Raw genomic sequence first — 19893 nt, forward strand, 5'->3', positions numbered from 1 at the left:
CACACTCCTGGTCTCCAGTGATTCCATAATCTCTCGAAGAAAAAATATTCCTCTCTTGCCCTCCCCTGAAAGTTGCATGCCAACAGCACTTGCTTGCACCTATTAGAGTTATGACCTGGAGTCACATTGTGGCAAACACTTGTGCCATATAACTTTCTTTCTTGCAGTGTCTTTGAATGAATGTACCCTCACAGTCACAAAACTCCAACAACAGAATGAAGGGAGGAGGGATGAATGTTACCTGCTAACCCCACAGAGAGGGAGGAGCTCCATTCTTCAAACATCAGCAGAATTATAAGGTGTGTACTTAGAGTACTTCCTCAATGTGGAAGTTCAAGCACACAACGCTGAAGATCTGTCCTCAGGGTGCTCTATACAGTCTCCAGAGGGTCATTTCATGGGGGAAAATCCTGCTGAGAACCATTATGCAAAGCTTAACCAGGGAGAAGAGAATGAAATGGTGAGTCGTATCTCTGTCTAGGTCTTTCTCAACTTGAAGCAGCAGATGGCACATGTTCTGCAATAAAACGCTACAGTCTGTAATTTAGTTTTGGATGGTGGGGGTGTTCCCATAGCAGAAAGAAAATATATGTGTCCACTGGATTTAATTGGTTATCCCTTCCAACAGGGGGTGGCTTGACAGATTATTGCTGTGGCATTATAAATCTAGGTGGAAGTGGTCTTATATGAGCTTGAGGGATGGACCGGAGCAGTGTTCCTAACCATTTGACAGCTGAATCTCTAGGGTCAGATCCAGTTAGATGAGGTCTGGGAACCTTGGCTTTCTCTGGAACGTAAAACCACATGTGTTATGTTTGCATAAATTATTAGCAAATGCAATCTGTTGAATTGACAATGCTATTCCAGCCTAAGTGCCTGCATAAAGCTGGATTTCTAAATACAGAACTACCATATTTCTTTCCAGAGTTTCCCAGGGAGGAGTATATTTAGATGCATTCCGTAACATGTGGAAATAAGTCCTATATTTACATGAAATAGCTGATCTATTGCATGGTGCTTCTCTTAAATAGTAAGCCCAGTACGCGATTATAGTAAATTCAGTGCTGCTTAGCTGCTTTGGCATTACTGCGTGTTACGGATCAGCTATTCATCACATATGCATTCTGTCCGTCTAACAGATTCTGCTGGAGATGTCAGACCCATGATGCAACTGTACAGCAACAGTTCTCATGCATGTCTGGTAAATGCAGTGCTTCTCAAAATTCCCATGCTGCAGAGCCACTGTAGCTCTGCTATGAGTGTGTGTAGGACTTCTGGGTGTGCAACAGCCCCAGCAAAGCTGGTGAAACACAGTCACTTACAAGCTGACCTGACTGTTCACTTTCAGAAATCTTGGAGAAATCTTCAAAATCTACTCACTGAGAATTCTATTTTAGTGAAAAAGAGACTATGTCATGGAAAAATGTGGACATTTGTTATCCCTAGATACAATGTAGATTTTCAGTCAGCTCTCTGCCATCCAGGGAAGGGGAGATGTCATATCTTGTGTAATACAAACCTGTGTAATCTGGGATGTGCTGGAGAATGCAGTACAGAGTCATCCAGCAGCATGAACTGAGCACTGCAGGAAGTGCAAGGCACTGGCTCTGAGGGTGGGGACTAATTAGCTCAGTGCAATGCAGAACTCAACTCGCTCTGCTGCTGAGTTTCTTAACCTGCTAGCAGCACCCCGCTCCTGGCTCTAGCCCTGGTGCTGATGTGCCACTGTTCCCCATCTCCAAACGGCTCCTGGTTTTGTGTCTGTGCTCCACCCTGCCCCTGTCCTTCTAGGACCATAAACACCCTGTCATTCTCTTCCCACTACTGGCACTATCACTAGCAATGCCAGAATTGAGCCTGAGCTAATTAGGTTTAAGTGGACTGTCTGGTGCTGAGCATGAGCATGAGCAGTGCTCGTTCACCTGGGGTTCCCAAATGAAAATCACAGAAAAAAGATTGATAAAGCAGTTGAGTAGTAGGTGCAATTAAAACCATAGCCAAATTGTGCTAGATTTGGCAGGTATGTATGTGTCTTTGTTATGTATGTGTAAGAGACAGAGAAAAAAATTACAAGTATTGGAAAGGGAGGAAGATATCTGTGAGGGTGTCTGAGGGTGTAAGAGGACTAGGGAAAAAAACAATGTGTGTATAGAAAGAGAGAACAGCTAGTGTGCGTATTTGTGTGAAAAAGAAAGTAATATGTAGGTGAGACATAGGTGAGACAAGTTGTGAAGAAAGAGACAAAGAAGGCTGTGTTTAAGCAGAGGACAGAAGGAGAGTACATGGGGTAAAAGAGAATTATGTGCAGGCATTCTTTGTTAAAATCGTATATTTTAAATTATTGGCAGCCACAGCAAGTGGCACTGGCGCATAGTGGTCTCAGTGACCCTGCAACATTTTTTTTAAAATTCTAAGCCATGAAAAATATTTTTCAACATCAAACAGTCAGTTTAATCCACCTGAACCAAATTTTTAACAACCAGTTCTTGACTCCTAAGACAAGATCGTATCACTTGGTGTAATAATGTAACAGCTGACATTGTGCAGGTGCCAGTTCTTCCAGAGTGAAATAGTTCCAGTAATTTTGAAAGTATGCAAGTAGTTCATTTGGACTCTGGACATGCAATGCTTTTCTCTGTTGAACTAGCTGTCCATTTTGCTGAGGAAAGTTGGGGAGCTCTAATGAGAAGAAATACTTCTAAGTTTTCTACAGTGTTTCTGTTTCTTGGTACAGCTGAGATGCTAGATAGTCCTCTATTTAAGAATAATCAGTCTGACTTAGGAAATCTACCCTATATATCCATGTGCACATCTTTGGGATTACCTTATGTGGCTGGAGCACATTTACTTGAATGAGAGTTCACTCTCCTGGTACCCAGCTAAAACTTAGCAATGTATATTTGGAGCGTGAGATGATATCTTTCTCTCTTCATAAACATTTGTAGTACCGGAAAGATCTCAGTAGTGTGAGAGCACTCTGGACACAGCAGCTTGCCTCAGAGAGGGCTAATAGGTATGGTAATAGGAAGGGGTTATTTTAGGAATTAGGTTGCTTTTATTTTTCCTTCCCTTCAGAAAGATCTGCTTGGAGGTGTTTTTGAGAGGAAGTAATTGTTAGTGGAATAGGAAGACGGAGGAAAATCACAGCTTTATGCCTCTGCCTATTTGATGCTCCTCTCTGTACAGCTTGGAACTAATCATGCCCTTTGCACAAATCCTGAAGAGCAAAGCGTAAGTCCTGCAGTGCAAAAGATTGTGACAGACTTCAACAGGCTGCTGCTTCAGGAAGGATTTGCCGGAAGCCTGTCTTAACCATGTGTTCTTCCAGTTGCTTATGTCTGAAGGAATAGGAAAACTGCAGTCAGTCAGCTGGTGAACCCCAGTTTGCCACTGCATATTGGCAGCTGTCTGCCTCCTTTGGGATGCCAAAATTCTGAGGGGAATCTGATCCAGGAATTTTATATACTTTGAGTTTGAAAAATTTAACTCTTAAAATTAAGATAGAATCTGAAAGGCACAACCTTGTTCCTAATGGAACACTAGTGAATGTTGCTACTGGCTTCAGAGGGAACGGAAACAAACCTCTGATGAAACAGGTTCCGGTTGGGAAGAATGAGATTCAGTTATTAAATTCCTTGTGAATCTTAACCAGTCTTTCAAGTTTAATCCTATTATCTGTTGTTATAGCAACAGATTGTTCGTAATAGGATACCTGGTGATTGGGTTGCCAGAAATATGATAGTTCACAGCCACTGTTTAGGCTCCTTGCTGGTAGTTACAGGCCTTGTTTTCACCAAAGAAAAGGGTGCCTGAACTTGTTTGATTTTTGCATTTAAATTCTGCTGTGCAGATGACCTGGCAGTTACATGCAATTTTTCTTTTAAACATAAGTAACAAAGACTTACTGGACACTAGAGTGATAAGCCCTTGAATGCTGGCTTTGTATGATTGTAAAAGCAGCTAAGAACATTTCTTGGAATAAGCACATTTTCTGCCAAATGAGCAGGTCTGGCAGCTTTTTCTGTCCAATAATCCATGGCCCCTCCCTAGACCCTTCACTCACAAGCTAAACCATTTTGTTTTAGTCACTATTCTGGCTGTTGGGAGTCTCAAGAGAAAGGGGATGTTAACAGATAAGGAAACAAAGTTTTACAATACACTACAATTATTAAAAATTATTCTACAGAGATGAGATGAGCCCTGCATATCAGCCTCTTTTGTAGACAGTGCTACCTCCTGTGAGATAACGAGAAGCCCTTTGGAGTCTTAAAGATAGCTAATCTTAGCTTTGTTTTCCACCATCTCTTGGTCTGGTGCCCTCAAGAACCCAGGTTATTTGGCTGTGTATTGTTATGTATGCCAAATGCACACACTGAGCCCTAAAAGGCTGCTCACACAGTAGAAAAGTTGTCAAGGTGCAAATCTGTATTCATCAAACCTGTCTTCAAAAGAAGCATGTCTGCATCAGCACAGCCTCTTTGTGCGAAGAAATACAACCCAGCAAAAGTTATTCTCTTTCCCTTAATAACATAAAACCAACCTGGCAGACATGTTTTTACTGGTGACATCAACACCAGGATTTCTGCCAGCCCTGGAAGTATTGTTTGCCACAGTGGACATGCATTTGCTTGGAGATCTTTGTAGTATAGGCCTACTGAATCCTGAATAAGCTTGAAGAATTTCCAAACCCTAATTACTGTAAGGCATTCACATGGCTAGATAAATCTGCTGAGAAACCTGCATCATGCGTGTGCCTGTTCCCCCCCTTCTTCATGAATATTGTGAATACCTCTGTTGTGGGTCTAATATTCACCTTTTTTTTTTGAGAAGATAATGGATTTGAGAATTCTTTTAAAGAATTCCACTGTTGACTTATTTGACAAGTGAGAAGTGTTTGTACTAATACTGTTTTTGTTTCAACAAGGAGTTATTTACGTACTAAATTTTTTTTTTATGAATGCAGCATTCATTGCTATAGTCCTTCCAGCTGAAGGCACAGGATCAGGAAAAACACCTCAACCTAACAGAACATTTTATTCTGAAGTTAAGTATTGAAAGGTTCTGGCCCAGGGAACTTTAGCACAAGCTAGGTTTGGAGCTCAGACTATTTCCCTGCCTAGCTTTACTTCTGAAGGATGTGGCCCAGGTAACCTGCTCCAGACATTTCCAAACCATGGGAAATGCTTTGCTTTGGCTTTAGATTCCTGCATGGACATCCAGATACAAAACAGCAGTTAACATCTGATGTTTATCCTTTCCCAGCTTACTCCTTGTAGAGCTCCTGAACACCTATATTCAGAAATGTCACGTTCATCAAGACACAAACCAACAAACTTGAACCAACACCTGTGTTCATAGGGCAGAATGTGCACTGGGTCAGAACAGCTCAAGGGTATCTATCTGTCTATCTCAGGAAAGTTCCTTGTGAGAAGCAGCAAGATCCAGCAGACAACGTAGTGGATGTCTTAAGAGCATGGCTTTTTTTTCCCAGCTGAGCTGTTTTCCTTGTCTTCCTCTTTCCTAGTTTTCAAGATGAGGAATATTGATGCATGCTTGGTTTTGGGAAGTGTCTTGAGATCTAAGGGATCAAACCATTTTTTGAGGGGAAACTATTCTGGAAAACAAAGGCCTGGAAACATATGCAGGTGTAGAGGGACTTAGATGCGTATTTTGATATATAGGTGCCTGGTTTCCTAGGCAGAGAAAGACAGTCTGCCCTAGCTCTATGGTTAGGTTGGCATATCAGGCTTGGGGAATCATTCAGCATTTCAGTGGAGAAGAACACTGCCAACGGAAGATGATCCCAAATGACTGCCAATCATATGCCGACTGCCCACCCTCTCCCTTCTTAATTGCGTTATCTACAGTCTTATTGACTTCTCAGACTTTGGGTGTAAGGCACAAAAGCTGGAAATTAAAGGAATGATTCACTGACAGAAGCAAGATGCACATGACAGCAATCTTATTCTTCCCCACCCTGATATTCATGCTCATCCCAATTTGAAAATATTATTCCAGTTATTCCAGGTCCAGCCATTTACTGGAGTAAGTCTGAAGGCATGTTCTTTTAACAGTTCTTCCCTTAGGCGTCTCTGTCTCCTTGGGAGTTCCTTTGCCTTGCTCACAAGCTGTAAAGTCTGGATCCAAGCATCTGGATCTTGCTAGTAAGCCATTGCTGTGAACAGTAAGGTCACATTGTTCTGTGTACTATTCTGTATGCTGGTGCTGACACTAACTTTGTAACCTTTTTGTTAAGGATACAACTAGACACAGGTGAATGGAGAGCCCTTTACCTGTTTATAGGAGCATGTGAATATTAATAGCACATGACTGCCACACCAACTACCTTCTAGCAACCTTGCCTATCTGCTGTCCTCCATGAGCTTCCTTCTCTCTGCTGCAGAGTTGCCTTATTTTTGTGGGCTGCTCAGAGGTTATAGAAGCCTTTGAAAGTGCTGAGCGTGTGCATCTCAAGGTGGTATAACCAGGTCCTGTGCAATGCAAGCCAATTCCCTGTGTAGTTTACCATACTTTTTTGCCACAGTGCCAATTTCTTCCCTTTAGAAACCCCACCGAGATTACCTAGGAAGATAGGTTCTGTCTTTTGGAGAATGACATAGAGCAGGTCGGCTGAGGCAGTGTGTAGAACCACTGGGTAGGGCCTGTGTTTCTCATTACAAGCAAAGACACCAGCACAGAACCAGGAATTATGCATTACTCATCCTTCCAATTACATTGCCTTTTCTTCTCACTTTATGAATGGATCTTGCAATATCTGTGGCTGCAGATATCTGATCTTAGAAGCAGATTGCACAATTGCTGCAGATACACTAGGAAGAAGGAGATTGAGGAATCTTAACCCTTATGTTAGCAAATTCTCCTGGTCACTCGATGTAATTGCAGCCATGCAGTCTCCTATCTTAGATCAGGGCTGGGTCCCCTTTATAAATTCACTGTATACATTTCATTTCACCTTTACCAAGTCCCTGCTAGCAATACTGAGAGGGAATTTGGCCATGGGACCAAGACCTGGCAGCTCTTAAACTGTAATGCTGACAGTCATCCCTTTGAAGTTTTGGGCAAGTCACCTTGCCTCACTGTAACAATTTCACCAGCTTTAAAAATGAAATAATAATACCTACTCATACAGCTACAGTGAGTAGCTTCCTTTGGCCCTCTGAACATGTAAAGCATTCTGCAAGCGTTCATTAGTTGTTCTTACTAACAGTTATTATTATTATTTTGGGATGTTAGGACAATGGCACATTGGCAAAGTCCCAAATCCCCATCCTGGAGCTATCAGGGAAGACGGTAACAGCCCTACAAAGGCTGTGTCTGTGCCGAGTTGTGCAAAGCAGCTTCAGCTGGTGCAGCCACATAGTGTCATTTGGCACCATGCAGAGACACTAGCTGAGTCTCTAAAGCGTAGGTGCATGAATGCAGACTCACTGCTATGGCAGAACAGCAGTAGTGCTTCTGATTCTGAAGCAGGCACTGTCTCAGCTGCTGCAGTGGGTCTGTACCACTCTCCATCCCCCAGTGCAGATGTAGTCAAGTTCTTCAGCTCTCTCACTCACGGACCTTAAAAAAGCTGACCAGGCAAATCTGTGTTCCTGACTTGGGGCCTAAAGGTTAGAGCCTCTATATTTTGATATCATTCCAACTCATGCACACACGTAACAGTGTCTCATGCTGAATTTCACAACTACATAAAACTATTTTAGAAGTTTGGTCAGACTACAGCAATCCAGACTTTGTGAAGGTGGATGAAAACTTCTGTGGAACATGCAAAATTTTTTTCTAGTCATGTTTAGGACACACAAAGCAGCCAAATACAAGTTGTATGACTTGTTTTTTCACAGTACCATACCAAACAGTACCTATGAGAGAGCAGTGGATAAGGGGAAAATGCAGTATTCCAGATGTTTCTTTAAGAGAAATAGTAATTAATTTTTCCTTGTCTTTGCTGTACAGGAGATTTTTGGCTACAAAACCCAAGGCTGCCGAAAAGCCTTGTGCATTGCTGGATACATCTTGTCCTGTGGGGCTCTGCTGTTGCTGTTTTACTGGAAGCCAGAGTGGGATGTGTGGGCAAACTGCATCCGCTGCAGCTTGGAAGAAGCGGACATTGTTCTGCTTAGAACAACAGTAGGTGTCTACTTTAATCTTATATTAGTCCTAGTATGTAGTTCATTGGAACATGAGTTAATTGGAAGGAATCCCGTTGGCTGAAATCTCTTACATTGCTGATTTCCTGAAATAATATCTTATATTTACCATCATTGATCTAAAGAACTCTGAAGTATTCTACAAATTATGTGTAAGATGATGATTGCAATGGAGGGTAACAGCTGATCAGACAACAAGCTGAAAGAATTTGGGATGAAAAAACCTAACATCTGTGGTTTCAAGACTGTGTTATTCACTCTCAATCCTCCCTCCTCCCTTCCACCATCCCTGTGCTTTCTACATTACAGATCTGTGCTCCAGATTCTAAAGCATCTGTTTGTTTGGCAGTGTCCAGCAGATCCTTTTACCCTCACTTGGCTGTCCTGGTGAAGCTGCCCCTCTCTGCCAAAATTTAGCCAGTGGGCTAAACCAAAGATTTGTCTAGCTCTGTCCCCAGCAGTGTCCAACAGTGCATGATGAGGGATAAGTATAAGGAAGACAGCAAGCTTAGACTGCCTGTTTTCTTGACTGTATGTTTCCATTTTCCATCAGCCCTTCCTCATGTCCAATAAGCCTGCAATCCTGCAGTTAATGCTTTCAGGGCTGTTATGTTTTGCTAGTAGTTTCCTAATACAGATTTCTATCTCTTGAGGACTGTACTGAAGCACTGCAACGTACACAAACCCTGATTTAATTTCATGCAAGCTACCGCAACACTAAAAGAAGCAAACTGAGACTTGACTCTGAATCCCAGCTGAGCCTGAATACTCCAGGAGCTGGCAGGGTTGGTTTACTTCCAGAAGTTTGATTTGTTCTGCTTCAAAGATTCCTGAACAATGGCATTTGCAAAATGTGCAATTGCAAAATGGATCACTTGCTAGCACTGTATTTGAGCTGCCTTCTTAAATGAGCAGAGCAGCATGCAGTTAAAATCTTGGGGTTTTAAAATCACAGATCTGCCAGTTGAATATTTTATATTGAAACAATCTGCATCCTAATAGGCTGGGACTATGTTTTTTTTTTTTTTAAAGAAACATATTAGGTTTAATCTTCCTTTTTAATCTTTAGTTCAGTTTGCATTTTCAATTACCTATTCTTGTGTGTCATATTAAGTGGATTTGCTATGCCAAGAACTTGTCAAAGAAATGAGTTTTTAAATGATCCTTTATGTAATTAAACAAGAATTGAATCATATTGTACATTCTTGTTACCAGGAAGCTCTCTCAAAGTATGCTCTGGGCATTTGACAATTTCTGATTTCCTTCGTGGTTCTTTGTATTAAAATGACATTTTTAGTTTTTTTCCTACCTTCTGATTATGTCAGTTCTCCAATGTGATGGCTACTGCTAATAAGGATACAAACAATGCCATCAACTTGATCCTTGGAATTCTCTTTTGCGTCACACAAAACCTTCATTCATAATTCATCATCATCTCTGCAATTGCAATATAAGAGCCTATTAACTCATTTTTGTTATTGAATTTTGACTCACTTTAGTTCAAATAATGAGCACCTGTGTTATTCACTCCTTCCTCAATCTGCATCCCAATGTCTACTAATTCTGACATTTGAATTAAAGATAAATATCAGAAAATAAATGTTATTCTACTCAAAATACCAGTTTAAGAAGAAAAGTGCAGAAATAAATAAGATATATAAATGTTATTAAAGTTCTTTTTTGAACCCTTAAATTATTCAAAAGGACTCATATTTGGTACATAATCTTTTTTTTGTGCTGTAATTTCCAAACGAAGTTTAATAACTGTGCTTTCAGAACCTGGCTGGCTGAGGTAATTGGGTTTTTCCATCTGCCAAACTGCTCACACACTGCATATGATATATAAGTCAGTCTCATAGTTGGCTTTAATGCATGTGGTTCAGTGTTCGGACTGAAACTTAACATGTGGGTAATTATTACAGTAGTTGCTCTAATCTCTAAGACTGTACAACCAACACTAGTTATCAGGCAATTCCAATGTTGAACTTATTTTATAAAAAATAGCAAGATCATGAACTCACTTTGTGGCAAAAGCTTGTCTAAGGTACCATAAGGGAGGCATGGTGTTCCAATGAAGTGTTAACACAGGAATTACTGTGAAAAGGTATTGGCACTAAACATCCATTTTGCAGTACAGTGTTCCTTTTGATCTTCCCTTTACAGTATGATCACTGCATCTCAGATTGTCCTGTACTATTTGCCTGTCCTAGATCATGACCTGGGTGTTCACATTCTATCCTTATCAGTCAAGCACCAGAGCTGCGGTCAGTGAATTATTTGCAGTACTCACATTTTGACAGGACCGTGGTTCCGCTCCCATTCTGCTGATTTATCACGGGTGTTGGGACACCCCTGTTGGTTAGTTCTTTAAAAAAGCTGGAGCTCTAGAAAGCCTCTAGAAAGGCCTACTGTAATCATTCACTCCAAGGTGATAGTGAGTTTGGTCTGATTTTCAGGGAAATTGTGACACTTCTCTTTTATATTCATTTAGGATGAATTTCAGATTTATTCTCATAAGGCTGTGACGTGGATCTCTGTGTCTGCACTTATCAAAAGTAGAACGGGTTATCCAACCACTGCTGAGGAAGACTCAATCTTCAGCAGAGCCATAATGAAGCCAAGTTTGCAAGTAAGTAAAGTATTCCCTGCAGCATCTGGGAGATAATAGCAAATCTCAGCCATGCTTCACAGAGTGAAAGTGAGCTGTGAAATGTATCCAGCTAAGAAACTTGCAGCTTGGTGAACACAGTGAGCTGTGGAAAAACAAGCTAGAGATTTTGAAGAACTGTACTCACCTCTGTAAAAATCCTCTCTTACTCCGAGGTGAGTTATGAAAAAAGAATCCTCACTACTCCTGAGAGAAGACCTACATTATAAGTAGGAGAGCTGCAAGACACTGGGGTTGGTAGTGAAGAATCAGCGTTCCAAATCAAAAGCTCATTCCTGGCAAAGGAATCAAGGAATTTAGAGGTGGCTGTGTGTCTGAAGGGATACTGAGGAACCCAACATCACAGCTCCCACAGTAACATGAAACAGGGATGAATGCAGCTGAAGGGGAATAGAACAGAAAAGTGCCTAGGCAGAGCTGCATCAGTATTTCCAGAAATGTTTCATCAAGGAGGGTCTGAAACACATGTTGTTTTCTTGCCTTTGTATGCACCAGTTTGTGCTTTAAATTACAATCGCTGGAGTCAGGTCTTGCACTGTTGACTGTCTGCCAGTTCCATAGCTTTGAGATCCCAGTGAGGCACTGGGGAGAAGGTAGATGATTAATTGATCCAAGCAGATCACAAGGTCCTGCATGAGTTGAGCAAATATAATTATCCCCATTTTAGAACAAGTACCAGGCAGTTCAGTTATATGTCTTGCTTAGCATTACACGTTAAATTGGCATGAGCAATAGGAATGCAATGGTACATTTGCTAATATCTGGCTCTTGATTATAGATACTAGATCACTGCACTGGGGAACCCATAAAAGAGCTATATTCCTTTCCAGGAAATAGATTAACTAACTTGTTAGCATTTATTTTTATATCTACAGCAATTTTTAGTAGATATTTTCATTATAAACCTAACTTCAGCTGAGCAAAGCTGTTGCTATTACTGCTGTTTCGTGTGGGCAGATATTAACGTACATAAGAGAGTTCAGTTCCAGCTAGGTTAATCAACTGGCACAGTATGAAAGTGAAGACTGGTTTGTAACATTCTTCAGAGGATCGAATTAGTAACTTAAAAAAGCCCAATGTTGCTCTCAAATAATAGGCCCTTTGAACAACACTTTCATATCAATCAAAACATCTAGATAGAAAAGAACAGATTTCAAAGCAGCAAAGAGCAAACAGTTTAATCCTTCACTAGCAATTCAAAAGCCCCTACTTATATGTCAATTATAAAACCTGTTTGCTGTTTAAGCTACCTAAGTCCACAGAGTAACATGTAGTACCCAAGAGCTATCCCAGGACCTGTTCCAGCAGCGAGTTGCGTCCCTCATTTCCCACTCCAGTTTTCAGCATTGCAAATATTGCAGCTCCGATTGCATGAAATCCTGACTACAGAACTCTTGTTAGGTTAATGACTGAGGTTATAGCTCCATTTTGAGTCAGTGTATGAGTTGAGTATAGATTTCATTGGCCTATAATAATGTGTACTGCACTGGGTAGGGAGAGTCCCCTCGAGCTGATTTCTTTATTACTTATGTGTATAGGTGTGTAGCCTTGCCTTCTTCCAGCTGATACAAAGTGCCATTATCTCTAATAGGCTTCGTTGTTACGCAGGACAGGACAGACTCCTTTTGCAAGTTATAAATGGCAGCGTGTGTGCCTAATGGGTAACTGTTCTGCAAGGGCTTAGCATTAGCAGTGACTCAGGAATTATCCTGGGATGGCCTTTCTTGTCTGTTGGCGTATCTGTTCAGCTGAAGGACTCGGCACCATGCCTGCAAACTGCCCAAAGCCCCCTGCTTTCCTCAGAGCCAGACAGAAGATAAAGGACTTGTTGACTGAAGACGGGCTTTGACAACTGCCCGCATACCCACCACTGCATCAGTGATCTCTTCCCTTCAATATGTGAAATGAGAGTGGGGACTGTATTCCTTGCTTCACAGAATGGGGAGAGAAGAATGCTGCTTTGTACTTGCTTGACCTAAAGATCTGTAAAGCTTACTGGAACCTGCACTGAGGTGGGGACCCCATTCTATAACATAGCTAGGGAGTTAGCATATGCAATCATGTCTTCTCTCCCTCTATGCCCCCCATATAATTTGCTTTATCTGTGCTTGACCCCAGTGAGGAAGCCTTGCTGAGATCTCTAAGCAGGTCTGGGAGTATTTTTGTTTGCCGTGTTGCCTAGATTGTTGTACTTGTTTTGTTTTGCAGGTGAAAAGCATCCAAGTTCAAAAAATCCGCTATGTCTGGAATATCTATGCAAAACAGTTCCAGAAAGTTGGGTGAGTTCAGTGCCCTGGTTACACAAGTCTCTGAGGAAGTTAAGCTTCTTTGTGAATAATGTCCTAAGGAAAACACTCCCTTTATATTTTAGAGCCCTAGAAGACCACCACACTTGCTCAGCTGTACATGCCAAATTTGGTTCTGGTCTCACCTGCAATGAACAGAATGTCAGGTACACATTTTAAAACACAAGTACTCAACATATGTATTTCAAAGAGATGTAAATTCACTGCTGTTGGCGCACCTTCCTTGAGTTTCTTATGTATCCGTTAATATTCACATAATTTTAGATTAAATGGCCATGCATGAAAAATTGAATGAAAAGGGATAAAGAATGTTGTGTATTCCTTGTCTAAGTTTTTGAAATGTCTCAGTATTCATCACTGTTACTGTTCTCCATCAGGAAATAACTATGTCCTGTAACTAACTCTAAGCAGTTCTTACTTGGAGTAAAAGAACGTCTCTGTGAGACAGTACAGATAAGTTGTGTGTATGCTCCTTCAGTGGGAGTCCATGTAATTGTATTGAACTTCTATTAGTTCTGGTCATTGAATTTATTCAGTTCAATTATTCACAAACTACTGTATCATTAGACAATTTACAGAATAGGAAATCCTGAAACTGCTAAATAAAGAAATGATCTTCAGTTGATTGAATACTGAAAATCTAGCTCATGACCTTAGCTCATGTTGAATCTTACATTGAAATCACCCTTAACTTCATGCAAAATTATTTGGTTTTAGATCATTTAGTTTTAGGTGCAGAATTCCTTTGTTTATGGTGCTTCAAAGGAATTTTTGTGTGATGGAAACATTTGCCTGAAAGGCTGTGTTACACCTCTTGTCTGTTTAAGTAGATTTCACTGGTACAGTCATCTTTTCTGACATAAGCACTGTAGGGGCATTTAATTTTTTATCTTTTTCTTTGAGAAAGATCCTCACAGCCTTTAAACTGGGATCGATACAAGCTCTCAGGACTATTGAAAGCTGCAGCTTCTTGAGTGAGCTACAATGTCACTATTTTATCTGTAAGTGATGTATCTTTATCCCATACAGGAGAGTTATATGTGGGCCAAACGCTATTGATGTTCCAGTGATCCCTATTTGGAAACTACTCATCAAAGAGGTTAAGCATTTCTATTGCTTTTATTCTAGGCTACTTGGGGAGGCAGAGTGTGCATATAGAATATAATGGAGTCTATGTCTGAATTAGCTTCCTAGTACTCATGCATCAAGCACACTCCTTTTTCAAATCCTGTTTAAAGCTGTTCCATGAAATCACCATAGATTAATTTATTCTCCATTGTTCCCCATCCCCATGCCTGTGTGGCTGCTTCATACTTATATGTATCTGTGTCCTGGGAGCTCATTCTGTTGGCCTTAGAAGGGTCAGCAAATGTTTACAAGCTGCACTGGAAATCAAACCTTCCAGGCAAAGGCTGTCTCTTAATTAGCAGAGATTAAGTGAACAGCAGTAGCTGGTAAATGCCTACAGCTGCAGAGAGATCGAATGAGCTCATGACTCTGGCCCCAGCACCATGTAAAGCACCAGTATCTTTTTCAGACAAGAACTGGCTATATGTGGCCTAAGCAGAGTGTTTGTGGAGATGTGCCTATGGTATGGGAGCTCCATCCTCACAGCACAACCTGCTCTTCTCTCACCTTTGTTACATTTCTTGTGAAGAAGCAAGCAAAACAAGTCTTGGGCTGAGCCATTCACATCCCAAATAACATCCTATTGGTCCAGATTATTTGGCCCTTCTGTCAGATGGAGATGGTCCGATCTGATTACACTGAAGCCACTTCTAACAAAATTAGAAAGGGGGTCAGGAGACATAACACTTAATTCAATAGCTTTTATTCCAACCCATTTCTAACAGGGTGGACTGGCTGGGTATAACTAGAGCCATTTAAATGTGGCCAGCTCTTGAGTATTGCTCTCTCTCCAAACAGGTCTTAAATCCATTTTACGTGTTCCAGCTGTTTAGTGTGTGTCTGTGGTTTGCTGAAGATTACATGGAGTATGCCACTGCCATCATAATCATGTCTCTCCTCTCCATTTTTTTGACTGTGTATGATCTTAGACAGGTGAGACACCTTTTTCCACAAGGAGGATTTATTTCTAATGTCTGGGAAAGGCCAGGATGTTACAACATGCACACGTACAGTGCTATGAGAGTTACTCAGATTTAGTCTCGTGACGTTGTGTAGCAGCAGGTGCAATGGCCTGGCCTCCTAGTCATCATAATCTCTGTGTGGTTCTTTACCCACATCCTCCCTTCCCCATTCCAGTGCTTCACTTTGTAACCTTTTGTTACACCTTCTCCATAATTAGGGTGGGGAATTTCTTTCTCTGTATGATTGTATAGTTCCTGGCAGGGCCAGACCCCAGTTCATGAGGGCTCTCATAACCAGAAATAACAAAAGGGAATAATTGTTAGTGGATGAATTGCATCATGTAAGTAAGATGTAACACTTTTGTGTGTTCTCCTTTAATTTATAGCAATCGGTTAAACTGCACAGACTGGTTGAGTCTCATAACAACATCATGGTCACTGTCTGCAGAAATAAGGAAGGTGACTCCTGTACACTTCTTTCTTCAATGTGTTTCATTTCTATAGCAATTTATATCAAACCCAAGAATGTATATTGTCAAATTCCTTCTAGAGCAGTTTCCTTTTCTGTCTCTCAGCTCGATTAACTAGCTTCTGCAGATTGGGTTAATTTGACCTAGAAGTATGTTGTGGCACATCAATCATATTCATAACTGTTTGAGCGCAGCCGTAGCAAAAAAATATCAGGAAAACTAAGTCATTTTTCTTAAAGCAGTGCTGACAAAGCCAACCACATAGCCATTAAATGGCTGTAAATCCACTTAATTACTCCATGGAAAGTCTGTTCATTGCCATGGTATTTAGAGCACAATCCAAAAAGACAGAGTCAAACTGAGAAATGTAGATCCAAGCTTCTTCAGTTAGGTCAGCACATTGGAACAATAACCATTGGTTGGGCTCCTGGGGAGATAAGAAGGAATTCTGTAGTTCGAACTGATGCCTAGGCTTTTCTAAATATCGGAGGTTGTATTCTTAGGTCCTACTTGTGGTCCTTTGTTTATCAATCAGCCATTATAAAGAATTAACAGTCTATTCAGCAGGTAGTTCCTTGTATTTTTCCCCATACCACAGAGAAATATGTGAAGCACAAAGTTTGCATTACATGTCACTTACAGGTTTCCAAGAGCTGGAATCACACCATCTTGTTCCTGGAGATATGCTGGTTTTGAAAGAGGGCAAAACTCTTTTGCCTTGTGATGCCATCCTAATCAGCGGGCAGTGCATTGTAAATGAAAGCATGCTGACAGGTAACAGCTCATCCCTCCCCGATTTACCATTAAAACATCATCATAGCCCTATGGCTTCAGCCAGTGATACAGGACATACAGTATTATCATGTATCACCCTTATTATGAGATAGTCTAGAAAGGGATTTTTTCGGATGTTCGCTATAATAAAGACTGAATTATAGTTAGCCCCAGCTTATCTAAACAGACAAGATGGACTTTAGGAAGGGCAGTTCATCCTTTTCTTCCTTTCTGGGGTCCAGAATTTAGGAAGGGATCCTCTGATTAGAAAGGAAAGAGTGGACAGTGAAGAGGAGTGAGCAGGACAGAAGAAACAGTAGAAGCTGAGCAAAGCTGTTCCCACACAGGGCCCACAGTCTGCTCAGGCTGCAGGGGTTTCTCTTGGTCACTCTGAATGCCTTGTTGCTGATCGCTGCAACATCTCCAACCTGCTGGAGTGTCTGTCTAGCCCTCCAGACACTTAGCCCCACGTTCATGTGATAGCAGTGGAGGACACACCAGGTGTGAGAGTGCAAAGTAGGATTTTTGATGCAGAAGATGTTCATAGTTCTGTTTCTTGTCTTTAAATTTGGACGTGGTCTGAGTTGAACTGAAACCCGCAGTTCTGAAATTTCATGTAAATGAGAAATTCCAGAAACCCTCTCGTTTAGAAAGCTTCAGCTGTCAGAAAATATTTCTTCTGCCTCACCTTAGTGTATCTGCTCTGACATAAATAGGATATTTGTCAGCTGTCAAGCATTGAACTAAAGGCTCTTCTTTTTACTAGGAAGGGGAAATAGGGAATGTCATGTTTAATCTACCTAAGGGAATAGTGTAGTGACCCACACATGAGGTTCAAACTAGGTAAACAACTTGTGGCCATCAAGTGGAGTCATGCAACACCAGTTCAGGTCTCTTTTCAAGTCTGTATATCTACAGCCAGGGTTCGGAGCCCTTGGACTGCTTTCAGTTCTCAGACTTACATGAAGCTGTTGTACTGATGCAGAGGAGAGCTTTTCTGTGGCAGAGTCTGTTTGCTTGCTAGGCTTCAAACTCTTATTCACTCTGAGGATGTCACAATATAAAAGTAACATTTCTCTAATCTGGTTTCTCTAGTAAATACCTTTAACTTACCATCTAGATATCTAGATACTGTACTTATTTGAAAGTCAGCAGGCTGATTTTAAGGTGTACTGCAGTTTTTCTCATCTGAGCTAATCTTCCCTAGGAGAAAGTATTCCAGTAACAAAGACCCACTTACCCCAAGCTGATAACTTCAAGCCCTGGAGAATGCACTGTGCAGAGGATTACAAAAAACATGTCCTCTTCTGTGGAACAGAGGTCATACAGACCAAGGCAGATGACAGAGGAGTAGTGAAAGCTGTGGTGCTGCGGACTGGTCAGTCAACACTTCAGTTTGCTTTTCCTTTCATGCTTTTTCTTACTGCAACAGTCTGTCTTAATGTGCCCTGTAACATTAAGTTAAAGGCGTTAATCCAAATTCACAACAGTCAGATGGAGAATCGATATTCTGGGCTGTGCTAAGCTATTATGCATTGTTTCTTTGCTTGCATAACTTTTACAGAAACTACTAGCATATGATTGCAAAGAAGAATTTTGCTTTGCTTCTGAGACATTGAAAAAATCCTCCTCCTTAAGACAAAATTAGTTTTTTTCTATATTCTGCAGAGTAGGTCACATACAATGAAATGAAAGATCTGGGCCTTCTTTCTTGAGTTACAGAAATTATGAGTCATTTTAAAGCTCTCCATTCTTTGTAGAGAACTTTTGGAAATGTTTTCCCCTTGGAATGATTTTAGTTTGTCTTTTCAGGTTTCAATACAGCCAAAGGGGATCTGGTGAGGTCCATTCTCTACCCTAAACCCATGAACTTCAAGCTGTACAGAGATGCCCTCCGGTTCCTGATGTGCCTCATAGCATTTGCAGCCATTGGAATGATCTACACAGTGTGTGTATTTGCACTTAATGGGGTGAGTTACTAAATGCAGGAGAAATGGTCACACCCAGTTTCAAGAGACTTGAAACCTGAGTGGCTTCATATACATTTATGTATAAAAATATGGTCCTTGTCACTCTCCTTTTTGCCTTAGTATATGAGGCCATTTTACAATGTAATTGAATTTTTGACAGTACACACGCTTGCATACATTCAATTCCAAGGTGCCAAAACCCACTGTTTCCCAATAGTCATTTCTTCTGAGGTCTTAGCAAATCCTATGCAAGCACTGCATGTCTTAGCAGCAGCCTTCTGTATGCCGACTGCCTCTGTGTGTTGCCTGCCCTGTGCTTGCTGATACATGTAATTATCAATGCATGTAATTAGCATAATGCTTTCTAGAGCTCTGAAAATGGGAGATCCCAAGAGCTTAGCAGTCTGCAAGTAGCTTTTACAGAGTTTTTGTGGCACTTCTTATATATTCCTAGAAAAATCACAAGTGAGTCATGGGTTAAATGGGACACAGACTGATACGTCATTGTGAAAAGGCAGCTTTCCAAAAACTTCAGTTTAGATCAAAGACCCATCTATCCCTGTCCACTGTCCCTGAGAGTAACTGGTATCAAATGCTTATGGAAACTGGTTAGGAAGTAGGGCAAGTATAGAACAATTCTTCCCTGGTCTAGTCTTCTAACTTCCTGAAGAGAAAGGCTTAACAGTTCAGTAAGCTGTCTTTTGTATCTAGACCATCTAGCTGTAACAGCCACTGAAAATCTCCCAGAGTGTGGTTTAATACGTTTCTGAATTCATTTATGCCTTGGACTTGACAGCATCTGTGGCAATGATTCCCACAGTTTCATTATGTACTGCGTAAAAATGTTTTTAAAGCTGCTGTCTAAATCACTGAAGGCACTGTAGATACTTGTTTTAGAGAAGTAGCAAATAGCTGCTTTCTATTTGATGTTTCCTGCACTATTAATGATTTAGAGATCATTTGCCACCCCTTCAGCCACCTTTCTTCCATGTTACAGAGCCCTGAACAGTACAGGTGTAAACACAGATCCCTGCAAATTACTGATGTTACAAAGAACTCCCTGTTTTCTTCTGCCTTTTTTTTTCCTCGTATATTTGTATAGTCATTTGGTGGGGGAAGGAGGGGGTGGAAGGGAGATCACCTTCACTTAGTTATCACTCAGCTTAATATCCTTGAGAGCTTTTGGGAAATAACTTTTGCAAAGCCAACTATCCTGTATCAGTTGAGTCACACACATCTCCACTGATTTTTTCCAGAGTTCTCCAGGAGGATTATGGGGTATTAATTCCCTCTGTGAAGGCTATATTAGCTCTTCTCTAATGTGCCATATACATCAAGGGTCGATTAATTATGTATTATAATTTTAATCAAGTTTCTCAATGTAGAACTAAGACTTACCGTGTCAGGAAGCAGCAAGGGGCAGCTATTCCCTAGAGGAGGGGAAGCC

The 19893-nt window shown here is 41.0% G+C and overlaps 1 protein-coding gene across 1 annotated transcript in view; it reads left to right on the forward strand.

The window, feature by feature from the left end:
- The first annotated feature begins 397 nt into the window (after window positions 1-397).
- LOC104258683 (probable cation-transporting ATPase 13A4) overlaps window positions 398-19893 on the forward strand; it is a 43110-nt gene continuing 23614 nt past the window's right edge. Inside the window, exons 1-11 of the mRNA XM_059822968.1 lie at window positions 398-460; window positions 7975-8148; window positions 10660-10797; window positions 13045-13115; window positions 13208-13288; window positions 14172-14241; window positions 15069-15203; window positions 15619-15691; window positions 16345-16476; window positions 17684-17854; window positions 18289-18446. Of these exons, the coding sequence (XP_059678951.1) occupies window positions 398-460; window positions 7975-8148; window positions 10660-10797; window positions 13045-13115; window positions 13208-13288; window positions 14172-14241; window positions 15069-15203; window positions 15619-15691; window positions 16345-16476; window positions 17684-17854; window positions 18289-18446 (1266 nt within the window). The remainder of the gene's footprint in view (window positions 461-7974; window positions 8149-10659; window positions 10798-13044; window positions 13116-13207; window positions 13289-14171; window positions 14242-15068; window positions 15204-15618; window positions 15692-16344; window positions 16477-17683; window positions 17855-18288; window positions 18447-19893) is intronic.

This window comes from Gavia stellata, chromosome 11 (genome assembly GCF_030936135.1).
Source record: "Gavia stellata isolate bGavSte3 chromosome 11, bGavSte3.hap2, whole genome shotgun sequence".
Taxonomy (NCBI): domain Eukaryota; kingdom Metazoa; phylum Chordata; class Aves; order Gaviiformes; family Gaviidae; genus Gavia; species Gavia stellata.